This window comes from Prinia subflava, chromosome 3, assembly GCF_021018805.1.
Source record: "Prinia subflava isolate CZ2003 ecotype Zambia chromosome 3, Cam_Psub_1.2, whole genome shotgun sequence".
Classification (NCBI taxonomy): domain Eukaryota; kingdom Metazoa; phylum Chordata; class Aves; order Passeriformes; family Cisticolidae; genus Prinia; species Prinia subflava.
The window spans coordinates 26,510,894-26,525,288 of record NC_086249.1 but is presented as its reverse complement, the minus strand read 5'-3'; the positions used below and the strand labels follow the sequence as shown (position 1 = coordinate 26,525,288).

The window sequence follows — 14,395 nt, the reverse complement described above, 5'->3', positions numbered from 1 at the left end:
TCCACAGCTATCCGTCCAGCTGTTGCTGCTTGTGACATGGACATTAGCCACCTTGCCTTCCAGGCTTCTACAGAAACTGATGCTGCAGGTATTTCCACTGGTGTGGAGACATAGGATATCCTGTCTCAGTGAGTATCACTTACCAAGTGAGGAAGAGGTCTAATATTGGCAGTACTTCCATGACATACGTTGGATGGCATCACCTCTCTGAGAGGACCACCAAAGGCAGTGGTGTAGGCAGCAGAAAGTTTCCTTTAAATATTGAAAGAGACCAGAGAACAAATATGGAAGTGGATTGCTCTAGAGCAGAAATACAGTTTTCAGTGAGATGAGCAGATAACTACTGTGTCAGTGAATGGGTTATGGAGAAATATGGCAAGCACATTCTACCTCATTGTGTGCTGGTCTGCAGCATTTTATCACTTAATGATGCAACAAATAAATTTTAAAAAAAGAAGATACAATAGATGATGCAGTCATTACCAATGCTCTTCTTTTAATTTTCTTGATTACCTCAGGCAAAATTGGTAGGACGCAAGTTTATGGAGAGGAAAGGCACTTCACAAAATAGCAATTGAAATTGGTAAGGAAAAAGGTGTACAGTGGGATTTCTTGTTGTAATAAAATGCAATTATGTGTTCTTTAATCAAAGAAATACATTTTGAGAACATTTTGTAAACATGACCTTAAAAAGGTTGCCATGGAGAAGAATTAATGGAACATTAATTAAGAATATTGACCCAAAAAAATTGGTACAGGAAGTACAGGTACTTTCAGAGAGCAAAGTTGCCTCGGTTTATAATTATGTTTGATTGTAATTCTCATAGTGATTTTACAGACCTTTTTAATGGAGTAAGTGAATGGTGTAAACTGTTGCTTCTCTCCTGTAATAGTCAGCAATGAGTAGTCAGAAATATGGGTTCTCCATAAATACTTCAGGCAATATTTAGACAATTTTAGTTAGTTCTGAGGGAAACTAGCTTGGTCTGAGAGGTTGCTTTCAGGTTGCTTTGGGTGTCATGAACAAGGAAGAGCTGTGTTTATACACGTGTCCATCAGACGTGCAAGTCTGTTCTCTGTTGCCATCAGCAGTAGTTTGGTCTCCATGTTTTTTGAACTTCTCATTTGTAGTTAGGAGGTTCTTTTCTTCTTCTCTCCTCCTCCTCACTCCTCTGTTACAAGTCCAGATCCCAAAAGGTAATTGTACAAATTTTGCTGCTGTAGTGTTGCAGCCCACTCCAGTGGAATCTTCTCAAACCTGCACTGTGTGCCATAGAAAGTCACGAATCTCAGTTTGGGATTTACAGGAGGAGCATTATCCATGAAAATAGGGGTGCCTGCTCAGCTGTTCCACTTTCTGACCCTTATCATCATGCCTTCAACATACTTCCTCTTGCCAAGGATGTTGCAGAGCTGGAAATTCTTCTTTAGTTACCTCTTCTTCTTCTTTATTTACTTTTTATACCCTTGAGAGTATAAAAAGCTGAAAAAAGGTGATTTTTTGCCCAATCAGAGGGAAATAAATGGAACCGAGGTATACTAAAACTGATGGTTCTTACAGGATTATAAAAATAAGGATGATTTAGCAGATTTCTATTTGAAGAAAATTTGGTGCTAACTGATTCTGTAGTTTTTTAAACCATCCATGTTGTTATAATTAGATATTTCACTAGCTGATCAAAGAATCAACTTTGGTAGAAAAGAGAAGGAAACTTCTGCAAGCTGTAGTACATACTGTAAGGATATGTTTGAAGCTATAAGGAAAAAAATGTGAATAATCAATCAGAAATTAAACTCGAGCAGTTTAAAAAAATCAGGAGAGGATGGCTAATGAAACCTGAATTAGAATCATAACCATTTGCAGTCTTGCACAAAACAGTATATAAATTTAATTGGACCCACTGGGTTTTGCAAGCTGACTTGTCTAAGGGGCTGCTGATTTCTTTAATGGAAACATCATCCTTCACAGTGTCAGGAGAACACATGGGAATCTCTGATCACACATGCCAGATGTCACATTTTGTGACACTTTTAAATCTTGAAAAGCTGTTGTACTTTTGGAAATCCATAAAAGCCAAGGATGGCATGCTTTGTTCACTAGTGGTTCTTTTGTAAAAGGCTGTTGGTACTAAAATTCTGTCAATAATCACAACCTCTCTGGTAACATAGTGTCAGAGTGTACACATATAAATTGAGCCTTAAATAATGATGCGAAGTATTGTATGTTGACTTCATAAAATGAAGTGGCTGTCTTGATTTTTGCTGCAGAAAATATTTTAAAGTCTTTGGTAGTAATAAATGCAGCTTTTTTGAAAAGTCACCTAATTTCTTGTAGCTAGGCTTTTACTGAAAAATGTGAATTGAACCTTGAACTCCAAAATGTTCTAGAACAGTGCAGTAGTCTGTTTTTACTTTCTGCAGGCTATGAAAGATTGTCTCTGATACAAGTTTCAGATTTGGATGGCTTCCAGTAATCCTTCTCTGATCTCTGTTATGCTGGTGCCCTGAAGATGGGGTCATGCATCAGGAAGCCATTCTAATAGACAGAGCCACACAGCAAAGAGACAAACCAACTTAAACTGGAGAAACAGCAGACAACAGATGGATACAATCAGACAGCAAAATTCAGGGAAACAGTGAGACAGTACTGATCCAGAATATGACTGAGCTATAGTGAGTACATCAAGAACCTGTTTTTTTATATTTCTGAGTAAAGAGGAGTCTTAAGAAGGAATTTGAAGGGAGATAATGAAATAGCTCTGCAGATGTTTACTGAGATTTCCTCCCAGGCATGAAGGAAAATGTGGGAGGAACATGGGGGCACTTGTTTGAATATTTGTCATGTGAGGGTGGAAGCTGATATTGTGGGTTATCAGAAAGAGATGATTGCATCTCTCTGGTAGTGCAGCAGAGTTAGTTAAAGCAGCAGAAGAACATAAGGAAACTGCTTCAGCCATCAGACTGTCCATCGGTTCCTTGGAGTTCTCAGGCTGAATCTGTCAGTACTGAGATGTGGATTGTTAGGACAAGTAGAAGAGAAGAACAAGCATGGGAGAAGGGTGGTTTAGTTGATTTTATCATGATTTTGGAGACTGTCAATGATGTTTTTATAAGGAATCAGGGGAGGGATTCATGTCCATTAGCTTTATTGACTGTGTCTCATGACTATCCAGAACTTAGTGTGCTCACACAAAGATACCTACATGTGGATCTTAGTAAGAACTGAATGCCAAGGATATAAAATCTCATGCTGCAGGTTTAAATCCTTCTTTAGTTGACGTTGTTAAGGGCTTTGCCTGAAACTTCAGTCAGACTAGGGTTTCACTTTTTGTGCTCTATGTAGTACTTTGTATCCAAGCGTTCTGTTCAGCTTGCAGATGATGATACTTCCTACAAGCTCTCGATTTAACTTCCCTAACCATCTGTTATCCCTCTAATATCCCAGATAATGTCTTACAGTAGCTCCCAGAGACCCTAGAAAAAAACCTGATAGCATCAGAGTATGAAGTACAATCAGAGTATTATCTTTTCTAAGGGTTGCTACACCCTGAACTAAAGCAAGGCACTAAAAGCCAAGTCCAAGAGGTGTAAGCAGCTATCTCCACACATCACTATGCAGTTCCTTTTGGAAAATAATGACTTGAGTCTCAAAAGCAGTACAGCTGCCTGTGTCCCTGAGACAGTGTCCCTCTTAGGGGCAGCCCCATGTTAGTGCAGTGGCATTGCCCAGCATTGGAACAAGCTGGTTTAGTGCTTGTTGGGCTATTTTGGTACCACTGCACTGTAGAATGGGAGTGTGCTTTAAATAGAAAATAGCTATAAGATGCTTCTTAATAATGTGCTCTGCTAATCTTTTTGTGATGTATTCTATTTTGAAGAGCGTTTTTTTTCTCTTTCTGAGCTAAAAATTGTGCCACAATAATAATCAAGAGCACTTCTAAGACTGGAAGTGAATATATGTGAAAAGAACGACTCATTATTTGAATAAGTTTGCCTGAAGGGGCAATTTCTAAACTTTTAGTAAAATTCCATTCCCTTCCTTCACGTTAATTAAATGAAAGCTGGGGGGATAGGAGAGCATAGCATGTTAGTGTGATATATCTGGGCCACAGCTCAAGAAGCATCTTACCCCCCTTGGCTTTTTATTGAGTGCTGTGATATTTCATTTTCAGTAATGAACTGCTTTTATGCAAAAGTTTTCAGTCCTACCAAATGAAAGGAGGAATGTGTTGACAGGAAACAAAAATTGCATAATCTCTGCAGAAGTCTGTGACTGAATCACCACTCTGTTCAACCCTATGCCATTTGATATGGCATCAGGAGGTTTCTTGCTTCCACTGACATAAATAAGAAAAGGATAAATGACCACTGCCATTAAGGCATCAGGGCAACATTTGTCTCAGTTATAAATTATCCCCGTAATAAAATGGGATTAAATAGTGTATGTTTACGACCTCCAACAAAATCTTCCAGGGAGATCATGTTATGCTTGGAGTCAGTCTTTTCAGGCTGGAACTTGTGGAGTGGGTTAACGCAGTAGCAATATTTCTCCAGGTTTTCACCCATTTCTCTTTTTCACACTTGGAAGCAGTGACTTCTGGCTGCTTTGTGCTGGACCACATGCAGACACAGCAGGAGGCTCTTGGCTTCTCTGACTGCATCTGCTGTCCAAGCAACTGCTCCTCACTCCCTCAGAGGAAGACACAGTGGGCAAATAGAAATACTTTGCGGGCCAGATGGGGCTAATGGACCACAAACTGGAGCATTCTGACCAAAATGCATATTTAATTGCAGGTTGTTTCTTGAATTTCTGGCATGCGCTGTGCTTGACTGGTTTCTGGTGACCAGATCTAGCTTTGCATTTTTCTGCTCCTGATCATGTCAGTATTATTCAGAGGCACTCAGACTTTCCAGGAATTGCTTAATCCCTCTGAGATCAGGGATACATGCATACATTCAGGTAGTCCTCAAGCAATGCAGTTATGTTAAGTGGTACCCCTACAATATAAAACTGTTGTCACATCCACTGTGGCAATTTCTGGAAAAATGTGCTTTGCTTGTTTTTGTTTCATTAGGTTGTGGTTTTCACTCAAAATGTTGTCTTTACATTTGTGTATCCAAAAGAAAGGTAATGCTGCTTATCCAGAATGTAAAGAATTTCCCTCAGGCCTGTGCTTTTGTCCTTCATACTTTTAGGAGCAATTCTCTAGATTTCACCAGATAGGTGGGGGCTGATTAGGGTATATGAGGTCTGCCAGGAATGCCAGGATTGCTGGTCTTTGTTATCCAGTTGTTTTGGGTTTTGTTTGTTTGTTTGTTTTGGTTTTTGTTTTTGACATACTCTGATATCCCAAAATTAGATCTCTGTGTACATCTGTTACATAAACATCTGAGACCCATAACATTTTTGGAGTTCTTTCAGAATATTGCCTGGACCAAATTATTTCCGTGTTACAACCTGCTTCTCAACATTTCATCTATTGCTTATTTAAATAGGAGATACTCCTTTACCTCCTCTGTCAAACTAGTGCAACTTTTAGATCTCTTAAAGCAGCTGCTGCTGCATTCTGCACCAGCAGTGGTATCATTTCATTAGTGGAAAATAAACCCTTGTTAAGTAAATGTCGTATAAAGTGTTATGCAAGAGGAAACATTTAATGAGCAGATACCTAAAGTTCTCTTTATATTGTATGCACATGGCCAGTTAAGTTTTTCTTGGCCCCATTGTGTAAAACAATATGTCTGTTCAAAGTAAGGAGTGAATTTGTTTTTCTAACATTCCCATCATGCTGGAACTAAAATATCTGACATTGCAAAGCTTTGAGATTCTCCAAGAGAATATTTGTAGAATATTGTAGAGACTATAAATGCAGAAATAAGAAAAAGCATATTTAGACTGAAGAAGGCTTAGTTAAAAAATTTGGTTGCTGAAAAACATTTCCGATGCCTTTTGATGATGTTTTTGGCTGTGCCAGTGTCTTCTCCCTTTCTCTCCAGGTAGGACACCAAGTAAGGAGTTTGTAAGACAGGACATAGTTAAGGATCAGCCTTCAGATCCATCAGAAAGTTGGTAGTTATCTGTGTTTAGTTAAGACACCACAGAAGAAGGAGGCTAACATATGAGGCATCAAGCAACAATAGCAGAGGTCTGGAAAAAAAATCCTAAAAAGGACTATACTGGCCAAAGACACCCAGACAAGATGTTGTCTTGACTGGTAAGATGATGCCAAGGGTCAGACCACAAAACTAAAAGAAATGAGATCAGACTGAGAACTTAAGTCATGGCTAAAATCCAGCCCTCCAAAGGAATTAATCAGATGAGGTTTGGAAGGCTTTGTCTGGGAAAAGAGATGTCTTCTCTGCCTTTAATTCTCGGGCTGTTGTTGTAAAGAAGCAGCTTGGGCCCTTTCATTAGGCGTGGAGTATGTGCAGCTTGGTTGTGCAATAAGTACCAGTGTGTGTGTATGAAATTGATGTGTGTTGGAGTTTTTTAGTGGACTCGGGCCAAAGCTGGCTCTTGATCAGCAGATCTGTGGGCAAGTACTGTTCACTGAGCTGCTGCACACAGTGCTGGTCCCAGCACACTTGGCTGTGTTCAGCAGTTATCTAAAACGTGCTGATCCAGTGAGCCACTCATACACAGAGCAGGCCTTGAGTAAGTGTCCTGTTCAAGTTCTCTTTATAGCAGTTGTTAAAGATGAATCTGTTACTGAGGTAAGATATGCAGTTGGTTTTCCATAGGTAGAATAGAGGTATGAAATTTTACAGCCCATAAATTTTGATCTGTCTGTGGGTGACCTCGCTCAGATTGTCAGCAGTATAGGAAAGATCTTGTAGGAGGTCAAACTCTTGAAAATACCTAAAGCTGACTCTTAAATTATAGTCAGTGTTGTACCCAGTAGTATCCGAAGTATTAAAAATGGGTTGGAAATGGGACACAACTTCCTAAATAATTTTTAAAATCAAGCGGACAAAATGGTTATAATAATGATAGGTATGAGTCAAAGCGGAAAAACTCAGTGGTTTTTCTCCCTCTTCAGAAAACATGTGTAAAATGAACCTCCTAGGCAGGCCCAGCCAAAAGCCTTTCTTTCCTATGTATGACTCACCAAATCATTGCTTCCAGTACAGGCCTTTCTTTGCCCTCTAACACCAGACAAAATAGGAAGCCGTAATTTGGTCACCTCCACTTGTTCAATTAAAAAATAGCTTGTCTAATCATGGAACATGCCAAGAGATTTTAGATAACAGTTTTTCTTACCACCTGTACATTCATTTCTGTCTACATAAAGTTTTCCAGGAAAAGATTTTCCACATTCATCATCCCAAGACTAATAAAAATTTAAAACAAATTCTTCACAGGGTTTTAATTCCAGCTTGTTTCTCTTTACCTTTGTCTGACCTTAACAGCTTCCTCTAAAAGTGTGCTTTTTGCTCTTTATGCAGACTGTATGTGGATGGACCTTTTGGAAGTCCCTTTGAGGAATCCCTGAACTACGAGGTCAGCCTCTGCGTGGCTGGAGGTATTGGGGTTACACCATTTGCATCTGTGCTCAACACGCTGCTGTAAGTGAGCTTAAGCCTTTAAAGCCATTTTGCCCCAGTTTACAGAAACAGTGCATGTCAGAAAGGCTTTGAGGGTCTTAGAAAACTTCCACTTGGAAAGATGTAGAGGACTAGGATGTCCCTAAAGAGCATAAATCCTCTCATAACAGCCCTGTAAACCAAAGAGTTGTGGCAGAGATGTGCCAGAGATGCACCTGAACTGGGGCAGTGTCACCAGCCTTTGTATCCTGCCACCAACCAAGCCTGTGATTAATCTGGTCACAGCCCTTTAGCAAGACTTGTTCCCCTAGTCCCAGCTTAGATGAGGCTGTGTACTTACTGTAAGAGTTTCTAGGAGTCAGACCATTGTGACAATCCTTCTGCTGGAAATGCAGGACCAGCTCTCCTGGTTTGACTTTTTAAATGCCTAAGCTTGAGGTTTTAATAGAAGTGGATCAGCCTGAATTCAGGTAGCATGAAGATGTTTAACCCCATTTGAAAAGCTTAATTTTTAGGTATGTATTTCCATTTTTCTCTTGTTTCTCTTTCTATTTTTAAGTTTTATTTTAATGGAAAGCTTTTGATATTCTATGCAGATTAAACCTTTCACCTCTTGTTTTTCTGTCACACTGACAGCATGGTTCCCACTAAATCCTATGCTGTGTGAAATAGGCTTCCTTTTATGATTGCTATTGATTTTATTTTTCTTTGCTAGAGTTATTGTTTAAGGGCTACATCACAGGTTGAGCACCCCTGTTTCAAAGGCCCAGTATAAGCAGCCAGCCAAAGCAGCAAACCTTCCCAGAGAAGCTAACTGGCTTTGAGAGGGCTTTACAATGCACAATTAAAGCATTTCTTGCAAGGTGAACACACCAGTAATCAGCTCTAACTCCAAAGAGAAGTTGAAGTGTAGAATTTAGGTGCTGCACATGTTCTTCTGTCCTTAGCCTGGGCTGGACCTGACAGTGCCAAGTGCTACAGAGAGTTATTAGCCTTGTGTGTCTTATAGTGCTGCAGCCTGCAAAGACCATCTTGGCCTCCCTCATTTTCTTTTCTTGAGAGCATATGGATCACTCTCTCAAAACCAGGGTACATTTTTATTGAAAGCCTGGGGCTCAGGTGGATAAAATGACTGTTTTCCTTGTGATGGATTATCCCTGATAAGGTTTAGCAAAAAATGTCATGGAACACAGAGATGGGCCAACAGCAGGTAATTAGATGTTTGCCTCTCCCAGTGTGTTATCCAAGGCTGTAGGAATTGGCACAGACACTGCAAGAAAATGGTAGTGTCCAAAGGATTTTGCAATGTCCATTTATCTGCATAAAGCCATAAGTTGACTTCCAAGGAGCTAATTCCGTAACCTGCCTTTGTAGCCACTCTTCCCCTTGTGCACTGTACAATATACAAGGGAATCATTCTGGGGGAAAGAAAGGGTTTAAGTCTGCTTCCCTCCTCGGTATTTAAACATCAACAAGGCACCGGTTTAGTGGCTGATCTGCCTGTGTCTTTGCCCTGGCTTGGAAGCAGATATTGGCAAGTATGAACATGCAAACTGCCCGCTGGTGCCAGCGCTGCAGAGCAGCCAGGGCAGTCCTGTTGTGTCAAGGACACACAGGTCTAGGAGAGATCCAAAGCCTGTCCTTGAAATCTTATTTCCTGCTCTGTTGTTTTCCTGTTGTATGTACAAAATTTGATTCATGCCCCTGCCCTTCCCTCCACTTAGCTGTTGAACCCTGTGCCCTGTTTTAAGAAATTATAATGTACTTTACAGAAGCTTGAGGCTTTTATGCACAAGAGTCTGTAAATAATGGCTGTTATGGACAGTGTAGCAGAAATACACAAGAAATGTTACATACACGTGGTTGAAATGGGGGACTGCACTTCTCCTGCACAATATATCCTGCTGGAGGCACACCCAGGCATGTGTGTCTGGGGTGCTATTTTAAATCTGTGCTGGACTTGTTTGATGAAGCCTTGCAGTCCAGCCTCTTTGTCTGTCTGCAGTGTTTCTTCACCGAGAGTGGTGTTTTGTTACTGAACTGGAGCATTTCAAGACAAAGTGCCTTCCATTTTTCTCTTCTTTTATCCCTTTTTATGATGAAAAGCACTTATTTTCCTTGCTACTGTTTATAGTTCTCTTGTCATATCTGACCAGACTGTGACCCTTCCTAAGTGCTTGTCTTAGTCTAGGCAGTCAGAAAGAGATGGAGGAAATCGTGTTTGGAAAGTCAGCAATTAACAAATAAAAAATTGGAAATCAGGACTTGAAAGACAGTGTTCTCCCCAGTCTAAAAGCACTTTTTTTACTCTCTCTGGGGAGTTTACATGAAAGGTGAGTTCTCAGTTCTGTGTGCTGCTGAGGTGGCGCTGATGTCTCCATCCTTGATCCTTAGGGGGGCAGGACACTGGTTGGAGCCATCACTTACATAGATCTATTAACCCTATATCCTTGCTGGATATGCCAGCAACTCTAGAGCTTGGAATAAGGTACAGTGGGTGTGGTGAGATGTATCATGAAACTTTTCAGGCAAGCCTGGCTCCTAGGATTGCCATTATAAGTGAAGAGGCTATGGCCTTCTCTACCTGAAAATCATTCTAGGAGGATAAGGAGGAAACTGTGCACTGACCATTTCAGTGATCAGAACAACAATAAGAAAATGCTTCCTGAATACTTGTGCTTTTTTTTTTGAACTCATTATTCATCAGGATATTTTTATTTCTATTTTCTTTCCCAGTTCATTCTAATCCTTCCTTTGTACTTATTTGTGTTTTAATTGAATTAGAAATCTGACACGAGAGTCCTGTTTTCCTAAATGCAATGCCAGAATCTGCCCATGGCTGCACTTTATCCACCAGCATTTTCTGAGGTCTGTAATATATCACACAGCTCCTTAACACAATGGAGCTCTGATTTGATTTGGTCTTTGTGATTTTTGTTACAGTATTAATTACAATCAACCAGATCCTTTCACATAGAAAGGCAGAATGAAGTCCTGACATTATTGCATTTGTCAATATTTTCCACTTACGGGCCTCTTTATAAACCTAATAAAGCATTGACATAATGCACTTGAACTTAGAATGTCTCCTTTGCTTTGAAATAAAAGTTTGATGATGATACATGACTCCATATTTGCTGCCCAAATCATCTGTATAGCTGACAATTTCCTAGTGTGGAAGTAGCATCTATGAAGGCTGTTAGCTCTGTGGTAGATACTTAATATTCTCAGGATAATCCAAATAGGCTGTGTGGGTCAATTCAGGGTCTGATGTATCATAGCTTGAAGAGCAACTTAGCAGTTAGCTTCTAAAGGAAATTCATGTTTCCATTAATAAATGTAAGGCAGCCTAATTAATATTTCCTTTTTAAATTGTAATTTTTAACTACCCACACGTTTTATTTTCAAGTGACGACTGGAAATGCTACAAGCTTAGAAGGCTCTACTTCGTTTGGGTGTGCAGGGACATTGAGTCTTTCCGCTGGTTTGCAGATCTGCTCTGTATGTTGCATAACAAGGTAATGGGTGTTGTTTGGAGGGATCCTGACAACTTAAATGCAGGGTGTGCCCACACCACACACGAGGCATTCTGTAGGGAATAGCTCACTCAAAAGGAGTGAGCTCCAGCAGAAACTTGGGCTGCCTGATCCAGGCTTCATTTCTCTTGGAGCTACACAAACCAGTTTGGGTATCTCTCACCAATGTTTCATTGCAGTGTTGCCATGTTCCAGTAGCCTGGACTCTTACCTGTGTCCAGACTACTTTATGAGATGGAAGAAGCAGCACATGCAGTCTGGGAAGCCTTGAGTGGCCTTTAGTCATTTGGCTAGTAGGCAGATTGAGAAGGGAGTGGGATTTACAATTTCAAGTGTATTTTAAGAGCCATGTAGCTTCCTAAAATAATATTTTTTAGGCAGCATGAATTGCTATGCAAGCACATCCCCTTCATTAAAAAGCTTACTTCACTGATGCTGAAGCCCATGTCCCTCAGCATAGTAGGCACAAGTGACTTCACACTTACATTGAGAAAAAGAATATTATTTCACTAGCTTTTTTTATCATCCTCCCAGCTTTGGCAGGAGAATCGGCCAGACTATATAAATATCCAGCTGTACCTCAGTCAAACAGATGGAATACAGGTATGTGGCCAAATGTTGTTTGTAAACCAAACTAGACCTTGGAGGAATAGGCAAACTGTCAGTCAGAGGCAGAAGGGGATTAATGCAGATGGTAAAAACAGGAGATGAGGCTGTAAGCTGGTGTGACTGATTCATTAATAGGGCAAGAAAGCCAGTTGATCCCCACAGCATTAAGAGAGTCAAGTGTAGTACCCTTAACTTGATTAGGTGTGGGCAGAAATCCATATCTTCCTTTTCTAGGAACAAGATCCTTCCAGGCCAGGCCCCAGACCAGACAGTTGGCCATGTTTGATGGGAAATCTACTTCATTTCTGGGCTAAGAATCAAACCAGAATAGTTCTAGGAACTTGCAAGCTTAAATCTTCTTTTCCCGTATATATTTTGAAAGAATCTAGCTATTTTTAAAAGCTTTTTATTTCACTGTCTCATACATGGTAGAAAGGTATAAATTTCTTGATGTGTAAGACTGGAAATTATACTGAACTGTCAATTGACATGTATTGCCAACCCTGAGGCCAGGCTAATTCCCCAACTCTTGGCATTTCCTGTAACTATTTATGCTTGCAATCTTCATTTTGCATCATTTAGCGCATAAGCCTAGGTACAAGTCTTTACTGTGCTGTGTCAGGAAGCTTTCCATTGACTACAGGGGGCCCAGAGCCAAGCCTAACAATTACTGCAAAACATGAAATCCAGTGAAAAACCATGCCCAAAGGATTTTGATCTGCCTGCTATCAGGTGGAGATAGCTTAACATTCACAGCTCTGGTAGGAACACAATCCTGTCGTTTAAGTAATGTGATAGCTACAGTAGTTATGACTATGAAAAATGTAATGTCTGGGCAGCATATGTTGATGGAAATAAAATGCTTGAAAATGTCTAATTGATGAACCTGATATGTAATTGTTAGGTTAAAATTAAAACCTGAAGCAGGACTGCAATGCAATGAGATAGGGAAAGTGAAATAATAGTCAATTCAAAGGGAATTTTCTGATGCTATGTAGTATACCAATACTGCATTGTGATACTAATTAAGCAGCTGCTGAATTTATTTAAGTTGGCTTTTTGGTTGAAGTCCTCCTTTAAAGTCACTTTCTTTTTGTGGCTGTTGAACAGAGCTGCCATGAAGCATAATGCTGCTCATAATTGCTCAAGGAGGAATTAAGTCTCCATGGCCATACAGGTGCTGTGTTCACTGATTGTCCAAATTTCTGACTGCTGCCAAAATTTGGGCAGTTGCACCTCATGCTTCCCTTGTGAGAAGGCCTTGTGCCTGTGTGGTAAGATTCCACCCTGCAGCAAGTGCCTCTTGTCTTCTGAAGCCCAAGGGAGGCTGAGTTGGCCAGGACTGTTTGCATTGGTGTGAGCAGTGTTTGGGGTTGTTCAGCAAGTCAGGGAAAGTGGGAGCCTAGATAATGTGTAACTCTGCCTCTTGCTGTTGTGTTAGGACAGCAAACCCAGGGTTGTGCCCTGCAGTGGGAGGGCATTTCACCTGATCAAAATGCTGGTGAGTTAGCATTCTGGAATGGAGTGGGTTCCATCTGGGGAGCAGTTGTGGCTGCTTTCTGCTGTTACAGCAGCTCAAAACAGCTGGCAAACTACTCTCAGGGAGAAAAGTAAGATTTCCCTTGTTACTTTTTCAGACCTAGTCATCTTAATAGTTACTTGTACAAAGTTTTTTAAAAACTACTTCAGACAGAAATATGATTTTTGCTTCAGCAGCATTTCTTCCAGCTTAGCATTAAAAGGCAGTGTGGGAATGAGTAATAGGAGGATGGTTATTATTTTATGGCTTAAGTAAATTGGTTTAAAGGTAATGTGGAAATTAATGAGCAGATGCATGAGGGACAATGTATAACAAACACCAAGGAGAGCCATTGAAAAAGTACTGAGCAGAGGTATCGGTGCATAAAATGATTGCAGTTCTCATCACAACTGTTTGGTGCTTGTGCTCAGGTTTTACACCTCAGCACTCTGGCAAGTCAGCCAATACCAGAAATGGGAGCCCTGGGTGATGTGAGGCAATTTGCAAATCAGGCAGAATGGAGTTTTTTGTTTCTTGCAGAAAATAATTGGTGAAAAATATCAAGCTTTAAACTCCAGGCTTTTGATTGGGCGGCCCCGGTGGAAGCTCCTGTTGGATGACATAGCGAAGTGCAATAGGAGGTAAGTGCTCGTCCTCCTGAAGGGTGCCACAGCTCCATGGCTGGGCATATCTGCTTCTGGCTGTGTTTGTATGGAAATATTTCTGAGCTTTATCTTGCTGAGAGATAGCCTATACAAACTGAAACACTTTTTTTTTTTACGCTCAGAGCAGTTCAGCTTTTCATGCAGATGAGATGTTCAGTGGCTCAGAAAATAAACGTAGCAGATTTCCATCTCACTACACAGAGATTACATACATTCTTGTCCGTGGCAATGTCTTGCTTTCAACATATGCTGTTTTTTTATATAAAGTTACATTTCTTAAAATTGTTGATTCATGATTTGTAATGCTAGTTTACAAACAGAATTCACAAGGAAGAATTTGAATTACCTTGTTTTTATTCAGATGACTTATCATCTTTGGGTATTTCTACTATTTTTTGTTCTCTGTTAAAATCTGGCAATGCTTTTTCACTGCACTGGGAAAGCATATTATGGTCTGAAATACGAGAAGTGTAAACCAGGGAAGACATGCATATGGAATGTCTTAGTCCAGATCCAACTTT

At 40.3% G+C, this 14,395-nt stretch overlaps 1 protein-coding gene across 2 annotated transcripts in view; it reads left to right on the top strand.

The window, feature by feature from the left end:
* Nucleotides 1–14,395, top strand: part of NOX4 (NADPH oxidase 4) — a 109,745-nt gene that overhangs the window by 81,321 nt on the left and 14,029 nt on the right. For both annotated transcript variants that reach the window (XM_063394461.1, XM_063394462.1), the window contains 4 exons: nt 7,447–7,566; nt 10,955–11,063; nt 11,616–11,684; nt 13,750–13,850. In XM_063394461.1, the coding sequence (XP_063250531.1) occupies nt 7,447–7,566; nt 10,955–11,063; nt 11,616–11,684; nt 13,750–13,850 (399 nt within the window). The remainder of the gene's footprint in view (nt 1–7,446; nt 7,567–10,954; nt 11,064–11,615; nt 11,685–13,749; nt 13,851–14,395) is intronic.